The following is a 26,558-nucleotide window of genomic DNA, read 5'->3' as shown; positions in this document are numbered from 1 at the left end:
CTTGCCCCTCTCCTTTGACTTCCAGCCTCAACCAACAACTTGAGCAAGAGTCAGGCAGGAGTCTCTGCCATAGAGCATAGACCCGTAGAGCTTTCCAGACCAGCTCAGAAGCACGCGCGCACACACAGACAAAACAAACAATGCCTGGTCCACGAATGAATAAATCGAAGACACTCATGCCCCCACCCACCGCTCCGCAACCCGCAGAAAGAAACCCGGGACGGGGTTTCCTAAATAAGAGATTATGTTGTGTCTTTCAAACTGCAAGCATTCCCCCTTGAAGACGGCGAAAGAGAGGCTGTGCGTTCAGTTGGCAATAAAGATTGACGGTGGCTTTGCCCGTGACAACGCCCCCAGCATCGCGCTGAGCCAGGTTCCCTGAGAATCGGGAGGGGGAAACGCAGATCTAGGGAGGAGGGAACAGCAGAGGCAAAGGGAGCTTGGGAGGGATGGGAAATGGAAGATCAGGGGGAAAAAAAAAACAACGAATGAGTGAATCTGGGCTTGAATAGTAAAACTTCCAGAGAGAAGAGGATGGGATCTCTCCCCAGGTGAGATCTCTCCCCTCGAGATGAAATATAGATGAAATACACAAGGAAGTGGCAAGCAACAACTTTCAGGTGAGCAGCAAGTTGTGCACCTCCTCTCAAGGCTCTGGATCAGCACCCTCTGAGCTCCCCCCACAGCACACACTCCCAATCCGAGGCGGCGGCGGCAGCAACAGAGGCAGCAGCATCAATCGCGGCAGCGGCGGCAGAGGCGGCGGCAGCTGCGCGCCTCGGGCCCAACCCCGCTCGGCTCCCCCTCTCGCCGGCGCCCTGCCTGTCTTGCGTGTGCGTGTGCGTGTGCTCAGCCTCAGCGTGAGGGGCACCTGCTCGTCTGGGCTCACAGCGGAGGCAGCCTTGCCGCGAGCTGCCGCTGCCGCTGCTGCCGCCACTGGTGCTGCCGCTCGCAGGCGCCAGGCTCCCCGTCGCCGCCGCCGCCGCCGCCGCCGCCTCGCCAGCCAGAGTTGGGCTCCGTGGGCTTCCCCCCTCGCAGCCTGGGTCCTTCCCCGCTGCCTGCAAGTCAGCCTGGCTCCGAGTCACGTGTCAGTGCCTGAGGCAGAGACTGCGAGGAAAAAAACGTGCTTCATTCCTTCTTCCACCGCCATACTGTATTTTATACTAAATCTCATTTTTATTACAACATTTTACTCCCGCTCGGTGAGTACCTTCTCAGTGGCATTCTTGTCCTATTCTTTTTTTTTTGTCCTTTTTTTTTGTTTTTTGTTTTTTGTTTTTGTTTTTGTTTTTGTTTTTTTCTTTTTTTCCACTTCTTTGATTATTGTTTATATTTGGGAAAACTGGAGGAGCATGATTTTGAGCCTTTTCCTGAATCCAAGTTTTTCTAGCATGCGATCGTTCTGTAGACAAGGCGCTGTGTCTCGGAGTCCGCGGCGACCGTGCCCGCTGGGAGCGTCTCCCAAGTCCAGCAAAATGTGCAACTGGTTTTATGGAAAAAGCGATGTGAAGTATGGTGCCTATTTTTTTTCCTTTGTAAAAATAAAAAGCATGTTTCTAACTCTTTTTTTTGCATACTCTTTTTCTGATAACATTTTTGTATAGGTGGGATTTTACGGCAGTGTTTACAAGTTTGTGGTCTTGCAATACTGGTGCAAACCACTGAGCAAAGACGTTAATTTTATATTTTTGTGCCCTTTTTGGAAGCCGGTGAGAACAAATTCGTTTTTTTCCCTCCTGTTTTTGATACCCATTGATAACATGAAACTTTTCTTACAGCTGGTGACTGGGATCATTTTTAAGCAAAATACTTTTTTCCTCCTTTAAATTAACTATGACTTTTGCACATTTGACTTTTTTAAAAAAACCGAGATAATTTTATGATAGATATCCTGATATCTATATCTATATTGTCCCTTATTTCTCCCCCTTCCCTCCCCGTAAATCAATTTTCAAATGATGGCAGTGGAAGGTTTTTCTGGAAAAAAAAAAAAAAAAAAAAAAAGAAGTGCGGTTTGGTTTCCTTGTCAACGGAGGATGAAGTGAACAGCTGAGCAGCTCGCAGAGAGCAGGTACTTGGTCCCCTTGGAGGCGTTTCCCGGGTGTGCAGTGGCAACACTGGTCCTAGCAAAGAAATGTGTGAGTGTGAGTGTGTGTGTGTGTGTCTGTGTTTGCGCGCGCGCATCTCCGGGCAGTGTCCGCGCCGGAGGTGTGGAGAGCCGCGCCGGGAGCCAGGGAAAACCAAAGTCAGTTGCCGGCTTCAGGATCGTTTTCTAGATGTGCACAAAATACAGTCCCCTCCCCCCACCCCCCACCGTGAGCTGCGCCCAGGTCATCTCCCGGCTGGGCGGGTGGTGTCTGCGCTGCGGGCGGCGCTGGCCGGGCACTAGGTGGCCAGGGGGCCCTGTAAGTTCTCCGAGGGCCACTTGCACAGCAGAGGGGCGAGGGCCGTGTACGTGGCGCGGGCTGTCGGTCCGGCTAGAGGGGACCCCCAGAGCACCCGGGAGATGGGGGAAGAAGCGGCAGAGACCGCATCTTCCGGAGGGACTGGCTCCAGGCCACGCGGGCCGGAGCTCGAGACATTTCCAGAGCCTTGAGGATGGCACCGGCCCCCGCACGCTCAACTCCTGCTCCTCCTCTTCGCAATGAGTAAACGACGCAGTAGGTCTTTCCCAGCCTATTTTGCTTTTCCAAAGGGCTTTGCTTTCTTAGTGGTGCTGTCTTTGGATCTTTTCTTTATGCCTGTTGTGTTGCGTTCGTTTTAAGTGCCTGCTGGTGTCGTCTTCCAGGGAATGGGGAAATAGTTTCTTATAAGATGGTCACTTGGGTTTAATGTTGAGGACGACGCTGTTAGTTTGCAGTAATGACCCTACAGCTCTAAGGTATAAAAATGCCCCTTATTTAAATTTTATTAGAGGGAGAGTTTTCCCTCTTTTTAACCACCTAATACTGGCTCTAAAGGTTTTCCCCTGAGAACTGTGTACAGGGCAGGAGTGAGGGGTTGGTGATAGAGGTGATGATTTTGTGTGTTGGTAGCATTGAAATACTCAGTGTTGAATGTATTCTATTATATTTTATGATTATCCTGTTACATGTTTTCAATATAATTTAGCATTACTTTTCAGAGACGGACCAGTTCGCAATAAAAAGCCTTTTCTGTATTTAACACTGTGACAGAATCTGCTGGAAATTTTTCTGTCCAAATAAATTTCGTAAAGGCATACATCTTAAAATCTGGAGAGTCACCATTATTTAAATACTTTGATTTTCTTACCTTTCCCCCCCTTAAATGAAAAGCTTAGCTTTAAATTATCATGTGTATGTAGTTTGGATTCTGTAAAATAAACATAAGGCAAATGAAACAACTTTTTACCTCTCGGATGAAGTTTTCTTCTGGGTAACTACAGAAATAAAAACTGACTCCAACATACAGAGGGGCCCATGACAAAGGGGTTTATAACATACACTGGCTTTTTCAAGCAAATATTTCACTGTCTGTAACCTCAGTTTGTGGAATGAAAAGTTTTATGCCTTATTTTTTACTCTTTGTGGTCAAAAAGTAAGGAGTGCAAAGGGCCATTTATCTGTAGAAGATTAAAAGTTAGTGTAATATCTGGAAAGCTATATATATTTTTTATTCACAACTCATGCAAGTATCTCAAAAGTCTTTGGACATTTCATCGTATGTGAGGTATTTTGTTCTCACAGTAGCTTTTCCCTGTGAAGGAAATCCTCTTGCGTTTATATAAAGAAGATAGTTTATGTCACTGTCTGTGGACACCATATTTGATATCTTGATGTGTATAGTTCTAAGATTTGAAGCCAATATGATGGCACTAAGCCTGAAATTAGGATTTTCTTATTTTGTATAGTGAGCTAATTACTAAAATATATGGTTCAGACAGCTAACATATGGTTCAAATAGCTAACATAAAACATTTAAAAAGCCATTTGCAACATTCTGTGATTTTAAAAATCATTTAAATTATAACAATGTATGTACATAGAAGTGCTTATTTATTAAAAAGCAAGACAATTTGTGTGTATAATATATTTTTGTATGTTTTATGTGTTGTATGTCGTTTAGTTCTTTTAAGAGAGAGAGAGACAGAGCAAGCAAGCAAGAAAGAGCTTGAGTGATCGAACCTGCATTTTCATTAAGAGTATCAGTTGCTGCCCTAAGGTAGAGGTAGTTTGTGTCTTAAGATTGGACAAAACACTAGCTGTATTGTATGATCTTTCTCAATGAGATTGAAACCATTAATGGGACCAAAGACGATTTTAATGTGAGGACAGACAGGTAGTTGGGCTTTAATTTCTGTAACTTAAGACCGTTCTAAGAACCTTTGGTTATCTATGTTTTCATTTATTTAAGATTCATTTTTGATTATATTGTATACTTGTATTACATTTGTGCCTATTACGTTCAAAATTTTCAAATTTCTTCCTGTGTGAATCATACTGGGAATTCTACAACTCTTAAACTGGCCACCTGTTTAGTTTTTGATTTAAAATTGTTGAAGGTAGTATCCTACATTTAGCACCGCCTACTGGCTTCTCGTGGAAAAAATACATTTTTTCATTCGCCAAGAAACCCACAGGGATTTACATCAATTTAGTTGTGCAGATCTTTTCAACTGCTTACTGAGAGAGAAGGAGGGAAAAAAAGTTTGTATGCTGTAAGGAGAGAGGGTTTCCAGGGTAAAGGTAGGGACCGAGGGAAAGAAGACCCACAAATTAAATTGGCATTGGATCACTATCTGACCTCAAACATTTTACTGTCTAAACTGTGACAAAGAAATAATCACAAAATGAAAACCTATTAAATTTTCTAGGACTTTCTATGGGATAATAAAATGTGGGTATTGTTTAAAATCTTGAATTACTAAATTAATTTTACAGTGTCTTTCTCAATCGATATAAAGAAAGAAAGTTCTAGTTGGAATTCTGTCTTGAGTGTGTGGTCTGTCGAATAATATTTAAATGAATAACTTTTCATCATTGAAGATTAACAATTAGTTATTTTTATATGTATTTTTCTTGGACATAAACAATCACGTAGCACCCTAATTTTTTTCTTAACATGCATCAAATAGTCACACTGTGTTGTTGTATATACAAGGGGGAAAAGTTCCAAACATACAATTATAAAGACACATCCTTAGCCATAATAGATGCGTTACCTTTCTTAAAAATGATAGTTGGTTTATTTTCTCTAATTTTTATGAAAGTCTAGCGGCTGAAAGAGCTACTATAATAATACAAACAAATGATGCCTTCAGAATATAAAAATTATTAATTAGAAAAATAATTTGATATGCTAAACATTTTCTTCCTAGTTAAAAGAAATGTGAAATATTTGGATAGCTGTTTCTTAAATGCCGTATTTACTTATTTTAAGAGCCAGTAGTAAGTATATCGAAATTCCAGTGAGAAGTATATGTCTGTTGCATTTTTGCAACTCTACGCCAGTAAAAGTGTGGTCATATTTTGTTTACTGTTTAGTGATAGTGTAAGCAACCAAGTAGGGCATTCATTGATATAACTACATTTCAAGTCTTCAAAAAGCTCCATTATGGAAGTAGAAGAGAAGTGAAGTGGATATGTAAGATTGAATATTAAGAACAAATTTGAGAAAAATATTTCAATTACAATTGATTTTTCTCTCTGACTTTTGAAACTTTAATTTTTATTTTAGTTATTTTTATTTTTTCTTTCCAACTTTTAGTTTCAAGGGGTACATGTACAGTTTTGTTACATGGCTAAACTGCATGTCACAGGGGTTTGCTGTACAGATAGTCTTATCACACATGAAATCTTTATTTTTAAATAATGATTAGCTGAGATTTAAAAATAATTATTTCTTCTTTTATCATACTGTCATTATGACAATTCTGTGTTTTGCTATGAAAACCTGAAGTAATGATTAATTTTATTCTTCAAATTTTTATGGACTTCCAGAAAGTAAATAATAACATGTTTAAAAAGGTCCTTATCGATCTGCAGTTATTGTTATTATTCTCTTATTACTATTACTGTCTACTTCCAGTGACTTGTACAAATGCTTGTAAAGATCCTATTTCTATAATTCAGTATGATTCTTTGATTTAATAAATTTCTGTTCAGTAATTGGCAGGCAATATAAACTTTCATTTTATTGGCAATAAAAAGTTTATTTTGCTACATCATGATTTTGAAAACAATATTCAATAACATGTAAGCAAACCTGATTTCTGAATGTATCAATAGCAAGTTACACTGTTAACAAATTTACATAATTATACTTGTCATCACCCTTCCTTAAATTAAATTTTGATGTGCAGACTATGTAGATATAACACAGCTGTTGCCAACTTTAGTAGTTTTGCTTATCCTCATTGCTTTTAGATTTTCCATCATACATTGGTAATTTTGTTTTCTTTTGTTAGACTTATGTTAAATATCAAACTTACCTTGTGGAAAATTGACTTTGTGTTTTTCTAAATTCTTCCGTACATTTAAAATTATTTTTGTTTGTTAGTTTTGAATTATCTTGCTATTTTTCGGGGACTGAGTCCTGGAAAATAAAGAGGGATTGGTTTAATATCTTTTTCTCTCCATTTGTAGCCACAGAGGTGGTAGTTGGAGGACTTCAGTTATAGTATTTAGGATTTATATTTTCTGGACTGTCCTTGCAGACTCCTCAGCTGGGGTCAAGACTCTAAGAGTTATTTATTTGATCACGTAAAAATCTAAATGGAGAGGAAAGTTGTGGAGTAGAACGTGGAAGTCTTGCACTGGTCTTCTGAAAGATACAATAACATGCATCACTCAGTGCTCTTATATCACAAAATACTAGAAATTTTCTGGGCATAAATATGTTTGGCAAAATTCCATTTAACTCACTAATATACTTTTTGCTTAGAATAATATGGTCAAATTCTTCCCCAGACTTCAGAGTGGGAATTAATTGCATTCATACATAATCCATGTGTTTAGAGAAAATGTTTATGCACATTTTGATAGCCATATGCTAAATAATAAGAGAAGCAAGACATTTCTGAGTCATTTCAGAAATTATTAACAGCTGGGAGTAAGGAATGGCTATGTTTTCATTAAATCAAGATGAGAGGCAAAGAAATTGATGTGTCAAATTAATGCAATTCCATTTGTACTTCCCCTCCATGATTAGATAATATTATTATTTTATATGTTGGAGGAAACTGAGACTTGGAGCTCAGAGCTCCATAAGTGGTAAAGGGAAATTTGACCTACAGGAAGTCTTAACTGACACCTCATGTTTTTTCTTCTACACAGAGATGCTTCATTTGTGGAGAGGATTTTTTTGTTTGTTTTGTTTTTCCTAATATAAAACAACTGCTATATATTTATTCTTGATACATTCCTTAAAATGTCTGTAGTTTGGCAAGTTTTCAATAGTGAGTGCTTTCCACTAGTGAGTGCTTTGAGCAGAAACAAAAGAAAATTGCCCCACACAGATACTGTTAACTGATCCTGAAAGGACCTTCCTATGACCATGTCATCACACATCTCTCCAAGACAGGTTTTCTGAAGAGAGTCAATGCATAGCATCACATTTGTGAGTTACCACTGTCGCTCTGCGGTTGGGTCAGAAGAGACGGTTCTCTGTCCTCAGTTGCTTTGCAGAGAGCCTGGGAAACACATTCAACATTGACTTCCTGAGTACAAAATGTAATCTCTACCCTTGAAGCTTTTGTAGTATGATGTGGAAAATTAGTCTTTTGTGCAAGGAAAGCTGAACAGCTAATTCTTTCATAACACAGAGTTCTATAAATATAGGTGTCTTGTCTGTCTACCAACATCGCACCATCAACATCATACCACCTCACAATTTTACTGTTACACGTATTTGGATGTGACATTTATCAAGCTCATTTTAAGTTAGTAACATAAAACACATTTAAATGTAACATATTATTTGAGGATTCTGTGTTTAGTTGCCTCTTCAGATGTGCAAGAAAGTGTTTCATCATTAGTTTCCTTAGAACTTGAAGAAGTGAATATTTTCAATGTAGAATAGGAGACATAAGCTATAGTGGAAACAGTGTGAATGAACATGATGAGATGGATTTTAAAGACTTGGTCATAAGTCCACAAGTTCATAAAATCAGTGGATTTTGAGGTCAAAGTATAGGGAGGGTTAAATGCTGCTTTTGAATTTTGGAATCTGGGTATCTTGAAAACAGGTGGTATAAAACAAAACAAGAGAAAGTAATATCTCTAGGAGAGCCTGATTGTGGTTGGAGGTGGGAAAATGATTCCATTTTGAACATAGTAATTTGAAGTTCTGACATTAACTTCTGGATTAAATGACCAATGTGCAATGGAAATTCAGGTATTGAACTGGGAAGCACACTTAAGGCTAGAAGGAGATATGATAGTATCATCTACATTAAAACTCTTTAGGTGGGAATAAGTCCTGCACAGGTAGAAATTTGGGAACATCTTCTTTTTTTTGAGTGAATGTTAAAGGGGCTGATAAAAGGCAGAAAAATAGAATTAGAATGATAGCCACTGAAGCTCAGAAAAAGTGTGTGTGGTGTGTGTGTGTGTGTGTGTGTATAAATATTGTTCAGCAGAGCTAATGCTGCATAGGCTTAAAAGAAGGTAAGGCCTGAGATAAAAGCTTTGTAATCTGCCATTAAAATCCATGAATTTTTAAAAGAAACTAAATGAATGTGATTGATGATCCTCAATATGATGTGGCAGCCATCATAAAGAGGGCTGTTTTTCCCAAGATTGTATGTGTCATGTGTGTGTGTGTGTGTGTGTAGTGTGTGTGTGTGTGTATGTGTGTGTGTGTGTAGTGTGTGTGTATGTGTGTATGTGTGTGTAGTGTAGTTGTGTGTGTAGTGTGTGTGTAATGTGTGTGTATGTGTGTGTGTAGTGTGTATGTGAGTATGTGTGTGTGTGTGTAGTGTGTGTGTAGTGTGTATGTGTATGTGTGTGTGTAGTGTGTGTGTAGTGTGTGTGTATGTGAATATGTGTGTATGTGTGTGTGCAGTGTGTGTGTAGTGTGTGTGTGTATGTGAGTATGTGTGTATGTGTGTGTGCAGTGTGTGTGTAGTGTGTGTGTATGTGAGTATGTGTGTATGTGTGTGTGTAGTGTGTGTGTAGTGTGTATGTGTATGTGTGTGTGTAGTGTGTGTGTAGTGTGTGTGTGTATGTGAGTATGTGTGTGTGTAGTGTGTATGTAGTGTGTATGTGCATGTGTGTGTAGTGTGTGTGTAGTGTGTGTGTGTGTAGTGTGTATATGTGTGTGTGTGTGTGTGGTGTGTGTGTGTATGTGTGTGTGTATGGTGATAACATGATCTAAATAGGAAGACCAGTAGGAAGTTTTACTGGAACTAGTGAAATTGATTTAAAATGTATATTTATATGCAAAAATAGCAGAGAATATTCTGAGAAGGAAAAAAGAGGGCTAACCTCTTAGATAATAAAATACACTATAAAGCTTTAAAAATAAAGATATTTACTAGCTATGTCTACTGAAAAATCTTCAAAGCAATGTCTTTCAGGAAGCAATGAACACATCTAGTGCACAAAACATGGCTTCTTAATATCATTCCCCATTCAAGAGGATAAGAGCCCTTTAGTCTTCCTTAACCTAGAACTGGCTGATTCTAAGTCTGGGCAGAAAAAACACAAGATGAGCCTGGGAGAACTCATTGTGCCAGAAAGTAAGGAAATGGTCAAAGACAAATAAGGCTGTATCGTTGTAAACAAGTGCTAGCTTGAAGGGCCTTCCAGTTGTGCAATTAAATCAGTTTGAATTTTAAGAGTGAGTATAACAAATTGTAAACAGTGAATAAAGTAAAATCCATGAGTGCGTAATGACACTCTAAAGAAAAAATATAAAAAAGAAAAATGACAATAATTAAATTGAAATAATTAAATGATTAGCCTACCCTTCTTGGTTGATGAGGGACAGATTTTCACAAAATAATGTGAGTTAAGTGTAAGAAATGTGAGAATTAGAAAATTACTGTTTGTAATTCTCAGTGAAGTAAGTGATTCAGTCAAAGATGATCAACAAGTGATAAAATCATCAATTAAAATTATTTCAGTGAATAACATATTCTCACAGTGCTCAAGTATTAATTGCATCTGCAAGTCATTTTAAGTGACTGAATGATTTAACCCAACATCACCAATACACCACCTGACACCATGAGCCTCCTGATGAGATGCCATATGAAGGCTACAGTGCCATTTGTGAAATATTGTTGCTAGAATGTCTAACCTGAATCTAATAAAACCTGGTTAGGTGTAACTTCCAGTTTACAGAAAAATTCAGAGAAAGGACCAGTTAAACTAAACCATGAGGAAATAGTGAGACAAATGCATAAGGTGAGGTATTCTACATTTAAGATACATATCAGCCCTGTGGCGTAGACTTGTAAAAAGTCAGTGCCACTGTGGAGGGACTTTTCCAGATTAAAAGAGACTAAAGACAAACAAATGCAGTGCTTGAAGTTTTATTTTATTTCACTTTTTTAAAACATGGTCTATAAAAAGTCAAATTTTGGTAGAATTGGGACATTTTTCATATGGGCTAGAAAATAGATGGTGTTAGGAGATAAGTGCTGAATTATTTGGGATAAATGCAGTGATATATGCAACTGAATTTTCTTTCTTTCTTTCTTTCTTTTTTTTTTTTTGAGACAGAGTCTTGCTCTTTTGTCCAGGCTAGAGTGCAGTGGCACGATTTTGGCTCACTGCAACCTCCGCCTACCAGGTTCAAACAATTCCCCTGCCTCAGCCTCCTGAGTAGCTAGGATTACAGGCATGTGCCAACACGCCCGGCTATTTTTTGTATTTTTAGTGAGATGGGGTTTCACCATGTTGACCAGGCTGGTCTCGAACTCCTGACCTTGTGACCACCTGTCTCGGCCTCCCAAAGTGCTGGGATTACAGATGTGAATCACTGTGCCTGGCCCGCAACTGAATTTCTTAGGAGTCATCAAAGGAGTGAGGGAGGGAGTGTGTGTTTGTGTGTGTGTGTGTGGTTGTGTATGTGTGTATGTAAAATAAATAATCATTTGTTAACCAACTGTAAATCAGGGAGTGCTTATGCTGGTTTTATTGTATTATTCTTTCAAGTATTCCATCTATTTGAATTTTTTTTTCATAAAGAAAGTTGAGTAGTCTATTAGTTGCCATTGAGAAAAAAATATGTTTATTGAGGTTAAATGGAAGTAGAAGTCCAATTGCCCATGTTTAAGGTCATCTGGTATCTTGAAGTTATGAGATAGAAACAAAATGAAGTTTAATGTTAAATTGTGGGAATGAAATATTACCCATGGAACTGATATTACTGAAGGAAGGCTATTTTTAAAGCCACAATAAGGAAAATGTGAATGCATATTTATGTTGTTCAGGATAGAATCCTCTTGCAGAAAGAGGTGGAGGTATAATAGAAAGGAAAATAATTTTTCAGGGTCAATTTCAGAATATTCTAAGAAGGTAGCACAAGGAGAGGCTGGTTACATCTCAAAAGAGGAAGAGAATTGAATCAGTTCATTAGTTTAACTCATTATTTCTTCAACATATTTTTTCTTTGTAAATATTGCGTTTTCTTTGTAAATATTGTCAGAGCGTTTTCTTTGTAAATATTGTGCTGGGGGATGAGGATTCTGTGGTAAATAAAACTGATAACAACGCTGACTGCAAAGAGTTTGCCATCTAATGGTGACGTCAGTCTTCTCAGATAATTGTATATGAAGTCCTAGGTTGAGGTTAACTGGTATGGACATAGGAGCTAGGAGAGTGTAGTAGGGAATAAGCATGAAGTATAGAAAAGATTCTAGAGCCATAATGAGAAACTTGGCAAAATTAGTATTTGTTGTCACTTTAGTCAACACAGTTACATCACTTCTCCAGCAACACTTAACAGCCTTTAATCTGAATGGGTTAAGGAAACAGCTGAGGATTACTTGGTTAGACTAGTAAGGCATCCACTTTGTATAAAACAAAGTGATGAGCTTTCCAGAGGTAGTGAATATGAAGACATAAATAAATCTGGGCTGAGAAAGAGAGCAAGGGCAGCTCCACAAGACGAACACAATAAGAACTGGTAAGATTTGAGAGCCTGAAGAGCGGGATGAAAAGGAATAGCAGGCTCACTAATTTTAATAGAATGAGAGCAGTGCAAGGATGGATGGGTTTGGTCAGAAAAGAATATTGTATTTCCAGCGTTTGACAGTGGAACATCTTCAAATGGTGAATAAATTTTAGAGTATGGTAAAGCATGTGGCTAAGAAAGGAGGACACTGCTGATGTTGAGAAGTTAAGATATTGTGAGGTGAAGCTGAGTATTAAAAGTGTAATTTTGAAAATGTGATTTTAAAAACCTGTAACAAGACGACAGGTGAGAAGGTGGAAAGGAAAACTATAAATGTGTCAAAAGTATCAATGACATTTTTAGAGCTTTACAATCAACTAAGACCAAAACAGATTTTTTTTTTTTCGTTTGTGACTTCTAGGACTTTAGTCCTATATTTGGAACATTTTGAAGAAAGCTATAGATATGTAATGTATGTATGTATCTTGCTTGCATTTGAAAAGAATTTTCAGTTAGTACAGAAATAAATTCTGCAGTGTATACAGCAATGCAACCCTTTGTAAGGAATTCTCTTATCAAAACCGAGGAAATGAATATAGGCTCCTATAATCAAGTATAACAGTGAGTGATTCAGATTGAAAAGAAAGCTACAGAGTATTTGTTAATACATTTTTGTTAACATCAGAAGTCCAGATAGCAGATAGATAGCTGTATTAACTGCTAATTCTGTTGCTGCTGCTCTGCTGAGATCTCATTCTATTTGTGAATCAACATTCTGGACCAGACTGACTGAGAAGTGCTTAGTCAGATAGAGTCTCATCTTTGCAACACTATGAGAGTATATTATCATAGATAATAATATTTAAGAGAAAAGGGAGGATCAGACAGTGGACTTGTTAAATGTCTTAGTGCTACTAAATGGCTGAGCAAAGATCTGAACCCAGGAGTTTTTGGCTTCACAACTTGAATGTGGACTACTGTGTCTTGTTCAAAAGATGGAAAAAAGGAGATACCTTGATTGGTACATCAATAGGTCAGCATCGCTTGTCCAATAAAATAGACACGCTCACATAATTAATGCCCTCACAATAGCTTCCTATGCACAGCAAGTTAAAAACACACAATGCTTACATTTAAAACTGTAGTGCAATTGATTCTGATTCTAGCCCCTCTTTTCGGAGTCTTCCATAATGTTTCTTCTGTGGCCATAATGGGTGAGAATTTCAACAATTGTTTGTATATTTAGACAATATTTGTCATGGATCTGTTATATGTAAGTCACTGTGTCTTGGGTCAACATGGTGAAACCCCAAATCTACTAAAACTACAAAAATGTACTTGGGTGTGGTGGCATGTGCCTGTAGTCCCGGCTACTTGGGAGGCTGAGGAAGGAGAATCGCTTGAACCTGGGAGGCGGAGCTTGCAGTGAGCCGAGATTGCGCTGCTGCACTCCAGCCTGGCGACAGGGCGAGACTCCTTCTCAAACAAATAAAAAATACTTTAAAAAATCAGAAAACGTTGGTCTTACCCTCATGAGTAGACAGTTTTCTGGAAAAGGAAACGCTGCATGTGAAAAGTGACAATGCATAAAGTTATGAGTGTTAAGAAAAGTAAAGATGATTGATTGTAGTTATTTAGGTTATTAAGGCACTTGAAGAAACTAGCCATACATTTTCTTTCTCCCCTTTCTAGTGGCTGGGTGAGTCCTCAGGTTGGGAGATTAGGTATTACTCTTGTTCCACTGTATTCCAGAGTCAGGAATGTATGACAGTGTAGAGAAGAGGTGTGTAGAAGAAAAAGTAAAGGGGGCCAAGTGAGAGGAACAATAGCAACAAAAAGATTTAGAGCAAACTGTATGGAAAAAAAACTGGAAGATGAAAGTAAATGGTGAAATTTTGAGGAAAATAAGAGAAGGTCAGGGTAGAGTACAATTAACATGAGTTTGCACCTTTGTATTTATCCTTATTTTATGCTTTAATATATAGTCTATTGTTCGGGAGAATGAAGTTTATCCTGGAATATATTGAGATTACTCAAAACTTCAAATAAACTTACTAGAAACTGTTAAGTACTATAAAATATATAAAATGAATTTAGAAGATACCTATGCTTTTAGATTTTTTACAATGGCTCTAATGATATAGCTTTATTGATAATTTAAAGTAGATTAGTGAACCAATAATATGAAAATATTTTGTTTTATTTTGAACCCATTTCATCATATATGCAATCTTTTTATTGCAGAATTGCAAGGTCTTTTCCCCTATTCTAGTCTTCCCCCTGGACGTTGGTACAACTTAAGTGGGGGGAAAAGAAGAAAAAGGGAAGAGTGGAAGAGGAGAGAAAGGAAATGGAAGAGAAGGAAGGAGGTCAACAGTAGCCATGACCCAAGTTTTCTCTAGATCACTGTCCAAAAGAAACAATGCAAGTCATGCAAGCCGGCCACATATGTAACTGTAAATTTTCTAAAAAGCATATTTAAAAAGTTAAAAAGTGAAACAGCTGAAATTAATTTTCATAATTATTTTATGTAACTCAATGTATCAAAAATTATTTTAACATGTAACCAATATAAAATTACTTTTAAAATATTCTGTTTTTTGTGCTAAGTATTTGATATCTAGTTTCTATTGTATGCTTAACAGCATAGAACTAGCCACATTTCAGGAGCTCATTGGCCAGTGGCTATCACATAGGACAGTGCAAATATAGAGTGCTCAAAGAGGCTTCAGGGCTATGTCATGTTTTCAAACTCTTTTTGGCATTTGTTCCTTAACAGAGATTATCCAAGATAGATTTTTAAAATACTCTCTGATCATTTCAATTTCAGCTTTCACTTTTTATTAAAGCCTAAATAGAAATCCATTGAAGTTCATTTTTGCCAAAAAGTTATCACAAAATATGGTCCCGTTGACTAGGAAATATTAAATTTATCTTGATACTTACTGTTCTTCAGAAGCAAGATGGCCACTTTTACTAAATTTGCTTTTTCAGTCTCTCATTTGTTATTTGGCCCTGGAGGTAAGAAAGTAATGCAATTGTCAGAAATTGATAACATCTTCATAGGATAGGCTTCTATATTAGTGGTATTTGCCTAACACCTGATTTAATGAGAGCTATCCATGGCCTTGCAGAGAATCACTCACTATTTTAAAAAAAGAATGATATACTTAACATGTAAATTTGCTAAGAGATTTAACACCAGTTGAATACCAACTTAGTTTCAGAAGTTATTTGAAAATGTAATAGAAAATCCTTATCTAGCTATCTGTTTCCTGCATTTTTGAAGTCCATAAATGTGGAAAATCAAGAGGCTTGTATACTATGAAACCCCACAATCTACTTAGTCTCATTTTCTTCCCCACATTCTTCTCTTCTTATAAGACCAGTTTCTTCTGAGTCTCACACATTTTCTACTATGGCGTTAAAGACATGTTTACCTATTTTTAGGTCCTGATTTTTATACAAAGAAGATAGTCCTACAACTTCTAACATTCTATTTTTATATCCTATTTACATTTTTGAGATGAAAGGTGATAATAAAGATATTAACAACCACGAAAACAACCAACATTTATTTAATATTTAGCATGTATCAGGTGTTGTCCTCCAAACCATTGCTTTCTTTTTCTACTTCCCCTTCATCTCTATCCATTGAGCTCCTGGAGATGAGACTATCTAAGTATGAAACTTATTTTGGATTATTTATCAATACCTGAAATTTTATTTCACTCTTTTCTGTTTGTCTGCTTTCTTGTTTGATGCCTTCTTCTCCCATTAGGTGGTAGCTTTATGACAATATGGTTTATCTTATTGATGTTTTCCAGTACCTAGACAGTGCCTGGCACATAGGAAGCACTCAATAAACCTTTTTGAATTAATTAATTAGTGAATTAGTTCCTCACTGTTGGTTTACTGCACTTGAACTCTTTTCTAGATAGTTCCAGTATCTCTGTATACACTCTTTAATAGGACGTAGGTAGAACCTGAAGAAAAAAAAAAAAGATTTTTGAGAATCTTTCACTACAATTCATGATAGTTATCTCTAAAAATGTGAAAAGGGAAACAATTTCTCCAGCACGAAGGAGAAAGGACGTAACTGCTAAGAGGGTATGTTTACTGAAGTGATAATTTATCTTAACAGAGTTACCCTACATTTGTAGAGGGCTTTATCATTCAAAAATTTTTCATATACATTTTAATTTTATCCTCACTGCTTCATTTCTGAATATTGAAATTTATTTTTATTTATTAATGTTTAATATTGTGGGTACATGATAGGTATATATATATTTATGAGGTCCATGAGATGTTTTGATACAGGCAGGCATTGCATAACAATCACATAATGGAAAATGATTTCTCCATCCCCTCAAGCATTTATCCTTTATGTTACAAACAATCCAGTGATACTCTTTAGTATTCTTTAAATGTGTACAATTAAATTATTATTGATTATAGTCACCTTGTTGTGCTATCAAATACTAGGTCTTATTCAGTCTTTCCATTTTTTGAACCCATTAATCATCCCCACCTCCCTGCCACCCTTCCCAACCTTTTGTAATCATGCTTCCACTCTCTATCTCCATGAGTTCAATTGTTTCCATGTTTAGATCCCACAAATAAGTGAGAATATGCAATGTTGATCTTTCTGTGCCTGTGTTCGTGTAACATAGTGACCTCCAGTTCCATCCATGTTATTGCAAATGACAGGAACTCATTCATTTTTATGACTGAATAGCACTCCATTGTGTAGTAGATAGTACATTTTCTTTATCAACTCCATTTATCTGTTGATGGATACTTCGGTTGCTTCCAAATCTTGGCTGTTGTGAACAGTGCTGTAACAAACATAGGAGTGCAGCTATCTCTTTGATACATTAATTTTCTTTCTTTTGGGTATATACCCAGGAGTGGGATTTCTGGATTATATTGTAGCTTTATTTTTAGTTTTTTTGAGGAAACTCCAAACCATTTTCCATAGTGGTTGTACTAATTTACATTCCCACCAACAGTATACAAGGGTTCCCTTTTATTCCATATCCTTGCCAGCATTTGTTATTGCCTGACTTTTGGATGTAAGTCATTTTAACTGGGATGAGATGATATCTCATTGTCATTTCAATGTGCATTTCTCTGATGATTGGTGATGCTGAGCACCTTTTTATATGCCTGTTTTCTTCTTTTGAGAAATGTCTATTCAAATCCTTTGTCCATTTTTAAAATTCATTTTTAAAATCAGATTATTAGATTCCTTCCTATAGAGTTGTTTGAGCTCCTTATAAATTCTGGTTATTAATCTTTTTTCTGATGGGCAGTTTGCAATTTTCTTCCAATCTGTGGGTTGTCTACTCACTTTGTTGATTGTTTCCTTTGCTATGCAGAAGCTTTTTAACTTGATGTGATCCCATTTGTCCATTTTGCTTTAATTCCTATGCTCGTAGGGTATTACTCAATAATTTGTTGCCCAGACCAATGTCCTGGAGAGTTTCTCCAATATTTTGTTGTAGTAGTTTCATAGTTAGAGGTCTTAGATTTAAGCCTGTAATCCATACTCATTTGATTTTTGTGTATGGAAGAGATGGTGGTCTAGTTTCATTCTTCTGCACATGAGTATCGAGTTTTCCCAGCACCATTTATTGAAGAGACTGTCTTTTCCCCAATGCATGTTCTTGGTACCTTTGTCAAAAATGCGTTCACTCTAGGTGTGTGAATTTATTTCTGAGTTCTCTGTTCTGTTCCAAATGTTGAATTTAATCTGAGAGGTGAAGTGACTCAGTCTGTTTACCTAGTAAATGTCATGGAAAGAACTTATCTCTGTCAATTGCATTGGAAGGTAATAGTGTAGCCTGGGAGTTCTGTAGATCCTCTTTAATTTAATTTTAGTCATTTATTTGGAATAGTTTGAAAATCCCAGTACTTGTTATATAATTTTGGGTGTTTCTTATTACATTTATGATAACCAGTTCAAAATATTGTATATTCTTATGATTCAACCTGAAACCAAAGTTTTCTAGTTTTACTCGTTTGAGCTTCTCTAACAGTATTAGTTTAGTATATCATGAGATTTTAAGAGTTATCATGAACAGCTAAACTGTTATCATTTACAAATACTTAATTATATTGATAAGAATTTTCACAATACAGTACACTAAACAAAATAAATACACTGGATGCTGAGACTGGTATAGGATAGCAGTAATGATCTATGGACTCCAGATACAAAGCTTTGTGTTCATCAAAGCAACGTCATTTCAGGTATTGATTAACTTTAAAATAGAGTTTCACAAGTGTAAATTAAAAAGTAATTTTAAGGCAGAAGTTACTACTTATATCTAATTTAGGATATTTTATATAGGTTTTCATTAAAAGAAAGTGTCCTAAGACTAAATAAATTTAAAAATCATTTCCTTCATGCAGTTTTTGCTAAGAATTTTAACTATTTGAAAATAAGAGTATCTTAAAATAATTTTAATTGTTAACTAAACCACAACAGTTTTGACATTTGTTGCTTGAAAAGGGTAGATATACTTTTCTATCTACATTAATTAAAGCTTGAACAAATAGGATCAATATTTGTTTAAAACATGATCTTGGTGATGTATTTTAACAGTTTCTTGAGCTATTTTGCAAATAGCTTGTGAGTGTAAAATTAAAGGACTTGAAAATGGATTCCTACTTTTAATGGGATGATGGGATGCCAATTGTATTTTTAAGGTTGAATAATCACTGGTTTATGGCATTTACTCATTTACCAGTTCACAAACTATGAGTATATTGTTTATATTAATTTAAGAAATGCATTATCTTCACATTATTTCATGAATCTTTTAATGTATTTATCCAAAAAATATTTCATGAAAATTCATTTTTTTTATCCTTCTGTGTGTCACAAGGCATTATAAAATGTGTAAGAATGGAGCTTACAGTGCAGAAGGGGCTGATGGTGATACATTTCACAAGTAAAAGTAAAGTTCAGGGTTAAGATAGTATCTTATTTTCTATTAAATCAGAGGATTAACCTTCCTATGCATTTCCAGCTGCAAAATGTGACCCATCATGAGGTGAGTGAAGTCAAATCAGCTTTTCAAGACTATATGTAAAATAACATGAATAGAAAGAAATACTTCAAGTTTATAGAATATTAAATAATCTGTGTATAGTCTTTGAGGTTAAATTGATTTAGTATCTTTGACTAAAACTTATGAATCACTGAGAATTTGATAGGGAAATATGAGCATGTAATTTTGATCCATCATCTATCTTTATTTGATGTTTTAGAGCTAAGCATATGTCAGTATTCCCAGTATAGGTCTTTCAAGGTGTATCTCTGTATGTAAGGGGAATATGCCCTTGTGAGTATGAGTGTGAGTGTGTGTGGAGAAATCAATTGCTTATTAACAGCTTTAGGAAATGGTATTAAGTATTTAGTTGCCTAATTAGAGGAGTAGTTTTCATTCATTTTGCTTTTTTTTTTTTCCCCAAGTCTCACTGTCATCTAGTCTGGAGTGCAGTGTGGCATGATCATAGCTCATTGTAACCTTGAACTCCTGAGCTTAAGGGATCCTCTTGCTTTAGCATCTCGAGTAGCTGGGGCTACAGGTGTGTGCCACCATGACGAGCCGATTTTTTATTTTATCTTTTGTAGAGACAGGGTCTTACTGTGTTGCTCAGGCTCGTCTCGAACTCCTGGCCTCAAGCGATTCTCCCACCTCAGCCCCCCAAAGCACTGGTGTAACAAGTGTGAGCCACTGTTCCCAGCTAGCAAATTTATTTGATACTATGTCTCCTTGTCCCTTAAAGATGCGTGATATATATTACATTTAAGTAAATTATATTATGTCATAGATTTTCTTTTTTTATATCCAACCCTCACAACAGGTGTTGGGATTTTAATGGTTATACAGCATTCCGTTGTAATAATGTACTTTGTCATGACCCATTGTGAATATTTTAATTGGTTCTTTTTTCACTTTCTTTTCATTGCTATTTTGAATAATGTGTATTTCCATACACCTTTTTGTGCTTGTTTTACTGTAATATTGTAGAATTGTATGTACTGTTAATTTATATGAATTCATAGACTTAATTTATATTTTTGGTAAAACAAAAACAAAAACAACAAAACAAAACAAAAACAACAAGCCTAGCACTTCAGCTAGTGTTCATCTAAAGGACTTTATCTTTTTATCTAACATTGGTAGAAAAACTGGCTGTGTTAGATTTACTTAAAGATGATATAAAACATATAAAATTATGTATAAGTATTATATTGAAGGAATTTTTAGAAGTAATTTTTATGTATCTTTCATGGTGACTTTAGAATCTAACCACTAGGAATTATACTATGAAATTGCATTTTGTACAATATTTTCCTGGTGTGGGCATGACATTTTGAACATTCACTTTAAAAACTTGCTATATTGTTTCATTAAATTTAAAATGTTATAATGATTTCTTAATATTTTCAGCACATATATGTATATTAGCTTCTGAGTGCAAATGGTAACACATTTTTAGTAGTGTATCATTCATAGGTGAAAATTGCTTGAAACCTATAACATAAAAACAGAATTACACAGGAACGGAGCCGAGAGATCAGTCCCTCATGTAGTTGTAAATTATTTCCAGCCACAAAACAAAAGAATGTTAGTTATTTGCAAAGGAAAAAAAAATGAAAATGAGAACTATGCTTTTGACATTATCACTGAAGTGGTTTGGGTTTCTTACTTACCATAAGGAGAGTGTTTGATACTGTGGAGCCTTTCTAGAGAAAAGAAGATGTAAAGTACATTATCCTTTTGAGTCCTGCAGAGTTGCCAGGATGACTAGTTTGTTGGAAAGAACCATTTGGGGTCCTTCCTTCTTTTCTTTTTCTTTTTCCTTCTCACTTGAGTGAATCACTGTAAAATTCTGGAAGGTACAGGAAGAAAATGATAATTTTTCCCAGCAGATTTTTCTAAACAAATCTTAATGGAACTTTTCAAGTGCTTTTATTTAATTTACCCATGTGTTAAGTGGGGTGTTCTCCCATCAGGTTGTTCATAGTGATAGTAAAAAGTGGTGCTGCTTAAAATACATTCTGTAGCCTGTTGGTTGCTGTTTTGAAACAAGAATTGAGATTTCCATAACAATTTTACAGAATAATTTTATGTTTCATGATATGTCTTTGTGTTTTCTCCTTCACTTTTCTAGTAATATATTTTCATTGTATTCTGTAAAATACTGGTTTGTGGTTGATTGGAAATGGAAAATGAGCTTCTCAAGCACAATATAGATAACTTGAGTAGTTCACATACAGAACACACATTGCATTTACACAATTTTAGTTTTTCCTAGATTATATGCTTCTTAAAAATAGGGATTGTGAAATTCAGTCATTCATTTGTTCTCATATTCTGGCATTCATTCAATAATGCTATTGACATTATGTTAGTCACTGATGCCCTGGATGAAAAAAAACATCATCCCATTCTCAATGGACTCACAATCTCCAGAGAATATCTCACTATGAGAGTAGTTGCCTAAGTGCTTATAGATTAAACATTCCTGGAATTGAATTGTACTTCCTTAAATGTATATGTGTGTGTGTGTATGTTTAATGTATATCATATATACTCAGTGTATAATTTTTTTTAAGCCTGTGGCATTCTGTGTAAATTGCCTAAATTTCAAAATTAATCATCACCTATAATATTGAATTATTCCTATAGTTTAAGAATTCTGAATAAGAACACAGAAATATCATGTAGAGATTGATAGTCTCAGTAGTTTACCTAAAAGATCTGAATAAATATTGGAATGATCTTTTAACAGGTTGACTCTAGCTCAGAAAAAAAATGAGAGGAAGAGCAACACAAATATATATATTTTTATCTTTGGATTAAAATATCTAGAAAAATACTGATAAATAAAATCTATAAATAATATTCTGCCATTGTCTTAAAATTTAAAAAATGAGGAATAAGATATTTTTTCTTCCTTACAAAGATTACACGTATTTTGACCTAATCTGTTTCATGTTGAATGGAAAAAAACTGGTATCATAACTGTGCATGTCATTACTGCCTGCTGGTTCTACCAGTATGCTTTTGCATATTCTTGATGAACAACAATATTACGTAAATCAAGTCACCCTGCTTTATGCTCCTCTGTTAGGTTTTTTTTGTTGTTGTTTCTACAAAAATGTGATCTCACCATACTATGTTCCCCAAAGTACTGCTGTGATACCTTGCTCCTTTCTAATATTTGGTGAATTCCTAAATGTATCTACTTTGTGCATGCCATATGTTAACTGCTTTCTCCAATTTCATTATAAAGCTTATGTATTTATATAATCATTCCAAAAATAATTCACTCTGAAGACATAATTTCAGTAAGCAGAGAGTGTTCAGCAGTACTAAGTTAAATAATATGTAACACTTATTTGAATTCTTACTGTGGGCTAGACATACAAAGTATGTGTACTTTTTCTCACAATAGTCCTCAGAGCTTTGTTGTTTTTATTCCTATTTTATAGATGATAGACCGGAGACTCACTGGGTCTATGCTATTTGCCCAGGATGACAGGGCTAGTAAGTAGCAGAGCTAAAACTTAAGCCTGAGTCTGATTCTAAAAGCTTCAAACTCTGACCCATTAGATTACTCTCATCTTATTTTCTATGCTAGGTTAACTAAGATTTGATTATTTACAAACATGGCGATACCCATTGGTATATTTTCTGCCTAATAAAACATATGTTGTTATGTCCAAATATCTTCAAAGCCCTTGGCCACAGGTACTGTTCTCAATATGCAATTATTGAATATTTACAAATGTGGCTCAAGTCAGCTAAAGAGAAAAATGTAATGATTTCCAGGGTCCACCCCTCTAATAGCTGTTGTCTTTAGCTTTTCAAGGTCAAATAAGTGAATCACAATGAGGAAGACCATATGTCTAGAAACCAACTGCATGAAACCCTTTTCTGTTCAGGAGTTAAGCAGTGATCTATTTAAGTTTGATTTAGAGAGGATCCCAAAGAGTATTATAACCTGAAAATATTACACAGTCCCCCTCTAACACATATACCAGGTATGCAAAGGGAAAGCCACTGTAGCTATTTTAGTTGGAAGTTTTATCTTTTCAATATTCTTTGACTTCTAATGCGAGTATGTTACTTGAAGGAATAAATTTAACATATATTTGGATCTGAATATTAGCACTAGTTATCAATTAAGAGCAGAAGTGGGAAATCCATGATGTACAGTAAGCTATCTTTGTGAATTTGCCTTAACAACCTAGTCTGAGAAGGTGATAAAAGTAGCATAATGAATTCCCATCAATTTAGCAAATAAATGCTGAACATTGTGTTAGTTTACTAGGGCTTCCATAACAAAGTAGCAGAGACTGGTGGTTTAAACAACAGAAACTTAGCTTTCTCATAGTTCTGGAGGCTGGATGGCCAAGATCAAGGTGTTGGCAGGTTTGATTCTTCTGAGGCCTGTCTCCTTGGCTTGCAAATGGCCACATTTTTGCTGTATCCTCACTTGGCCTTTCCTGTGGGTGCAATTCTTAACATACGTGTACACCAGTCTTATTGGATTAAGTCTCACCCATAAGACCTCATTTTACCCTTATTAACTCTTTAAAGGCCCTTTCTCCAAATACAGACATGTTCTGGAGTACTGAGGGTTAGGACTTCAACACATGACCTTTGTAGGGGATACAATTGAGTCCATAACACGTATGAATTATTATTCTAAGCACTGTGGGGAATACTAAGAGAATAGATCACAGTTCTGGTTTTCAAGTAGTTTACCATTCTGTGTGGGACCAAGTAAAATAGCCACGGCTTGAGTGCATGGGTGATCTGGAGGTAACTGCAGCCTTTCTCATGGTACCTAAAGTCAGGTGACCTCATCTGAGTAGCTGGGAAAGTGTTCTTTGCTCAATCACTCAAAAGCTACTTATTTTAAGAGGGCACTTTTCTCATTAGAAAATGTAATTATTTCATCAAGGCTATATACACGAGACACTGAAAAAACAGTTTAGTGAGTGCATGTGGTTAAGGACTGAATTAGTGCTAAAAGTAAATTCAATTAGAGGACAATATGAATTCCTTTTTTCAAGTGAGAAGTTTGAGGTGTCTCTAGGTAGAGTAATAGATATTCACTTTGAGGAATAGTTAGGAATGAAGAGAAAGATTTTAGAACTATCTGAGTGGAGGTGATATGTGATAGTTGAAATGAAAATGGATTTCTCTGGGAATAAGGAATTGTGGGCAGCAAAGAGATTGTGGCGCATATTTAATCATGAGGCATGCTGAATGAACGTGACTGAATCAAAGGAAGGCAAACCAGTGACAAAGCTGAAAGTTGTGTAGCTCTGTGAAAGCTGAGGCAGAGATTATCATGCGCAAAAGCCCCATCCTTGAATGGACATTTCTCAAAAGAAGAAATGCAAATGATCAAAGGTATATGAACAATGCTAAATGTTGCATAATCATCAGGAAATGCAGATCAAAACCACAATGAGATATCACCTCACCTGTTAAGATAACTATAGCAAAAACATCAAACAGATGGTAAGTGCTGGCCAGAGTGTGGAGAAAAGACTGCTCTTATACACTTTTAGTGAGAATGTAGATTAGTACAGCCATTATGGAAAACAGTATAGAGATTACCCAAAAACTTAAAAATAAAACTTTCATATGATCCAACAATCCCACTTTGGGAATTCAAAGGAAATTAAACCAGTATCTCAAAGAGATATCTGCACTTCCACATTCATTGCAGCATTATTTATAATAGCCAAAATATGGAAACAACCTAAGTGTCCATCAATGGATGGATAAAGAAAATGTTACATACATAACATTATATATATGAAGTATGTTATATATTATGCTGTATATAATATACATTATGTTATATATACGATTAAAAATTATTAAGTCTTAGAAAAAGAAGGAAATCCTGTCATGTAAGACGCCATGGATGAACCTGAAGGGCATTATGCTATGTGAAAGAAACCAGACACAGAGACACAAATACTGCATTATATTACTTATATGTATAATCTTAAAAAGTCAAAGCTGGAAGCAGAGAGCAGAATCATGGTTGCTTGGGAATGGGGATGGATTAAATGGGGAGATGTTGGTCCAAGGTACAGTGTTTCAGTTATGATGGGTGAATAAGTTTGGAAGACCTAATATACTCAGCACAGTGATTATAGTTAATAATACTGTATCATATACTTGAAATTTGCTAAGATATCAGATCTTAAATATATTCACCAACCCCCACCCCCCAGGAAACTGTGTGAGGTCATGGGTATTTTAATTACCTTGACTGTGATAATCATTTCATAATGTGTGTGTGTGTGTATGGAAACATTGCATTGTACACTATAAATGTGTCCAATTTTTGTGTGTCATACTTCAATACAATTAGGGAAAAAACGTTTCATCAAAGTAGAATTTGCAATTTGCTCTTTGAAGAAGTTAGAAATGCATTTAACTTGTTAGGATGTTGTTAGGAGGGAGGATCTTGAGCTGCAGAGTTCTATTAGCAATAGTAAAGAACAGATCAAAGCCACCGTTTTTCCATCAAAAACTTGAGTTTTCTTCATGGGCTGTTGGTACACATAACGGATTATGATACTCTCTAAGTAACACAAGATTGATCGGCTATATGAAGCTCTTTTCTGTAGAGTATTAAATTGTGAAATCAGTATTAAAGGTCTGTGTGTTAAAAATCGTTTGCACAGAAACAAAAATTTTAGCGTTTGAATTTTTAAAATTTCATTGACAAAATGCCATTTTTCTCTTTAAATCCGATTTTTCTTTGTGTCTAAGTATATCAGATGTAATGGCAGATTAGAAACATTATCATGAGTAATCCTTCTCCCCTCAAAATATGATTGGTACCTTTTTTAGACCTACTCTCAGCTTCACTGTGTCTGGAAATTTTTTTTAACTAATCAGTAAATAGCCCTACTGTTATATCTGTGATGGTTCTTAATGCCCTCAGAAGGAGCATACGCTTTCTCAGAGGGTTTTAAGCTTCTCAAGAATAGAGAACCTTGGAAGGGCCTGGGAGCTGGCAGGCAGGTGACCTGCCTATAATTTCTGCCCTGACTTTTGAGCTCATTCCACACTTTTCTTCCTTGAGCCTCAGTTTCCTCATCTATAGAAATGATGCCAAACATTTTACCCTAATTAATAAAATGATTGACAGAACCACTTAGGCTAGTGTTACTCAAATGCATTATTATAATTCCTTCCTAAGTTTAAGTTTTAAAATTTGGGAAGTCTTAAAGCAGGGGTCACAAACAAGGCTGAGACTTTCCCTTTATGATATAAGAGGGTTCTTTAACTCAGGTACCTGGGAGTAGCAGCCCTGTCTAGCAAGCCAGGGTGAAATAGATGAATAAGGAAGGAGACATTTTAGCTGGAAGACTGTATTGGCTGCGTGAAACTCTCATCCCTTTAGGA

General features: G+C 36.0%; 1 protein-coding gene across 16 annotated transcripts in view; it reads left to right on the top strand.

Moving 5' to 3' along the window:
• The first annotated feature begins 402 nt into the window (after window positions 1-402).
• LOC105477129 (RALY RNA binding protein like) overlaps window positions 403-26,558 on the top strand; it is a 733,794-nt gene continuing 707,638 nt past the window's right edge. For 4 of the 16 annotated variants that reach the window (XM_071068049.1, XM_011733502.3, XM_071068047.1 and 1 more), the window contains exon 1: window positions 888-1,202. Coding sequence is in view for 4 of the 16 variants with exons in the window: in XM_011733507.3 (XP_011731809.1) it covers window positions 2,645-2,660 (16 nt within the window). In the remaining 12 variants the exon portion in view is untranslated. Of the gene's footprint in view, window positions 621-860; window positions 1,203-1,965; window positions 2,072-2,121; window positions 2,661-26,558 lie in introns of those variants that run through there. The other 12 variants (XM_011733503.3, XM_071068040.1, XM_071068050.1 and 9 more) reach the window with 11 other exon arrangements.

This window comes from Macaca nemestrina, chromosome 8 (assembly GCF_043159975.1).
Source record: "Macaca nemestrina isolate mMacNem1 chromosome 8, mMacNem.hap1, whole genome shotgun sequence".
Classification (NCBI taxonomy): domain Eukaryota; kingdom Metazoa; phylum Chordata; class Mammalia; order Primates; family Cercopithecidae; genus Macaca; species Macaca nemestrina.
Note: the sequence above shows the minus strand (reverse complement) of the source record. Positions and strands in the feature narration are given on the sequence as shown.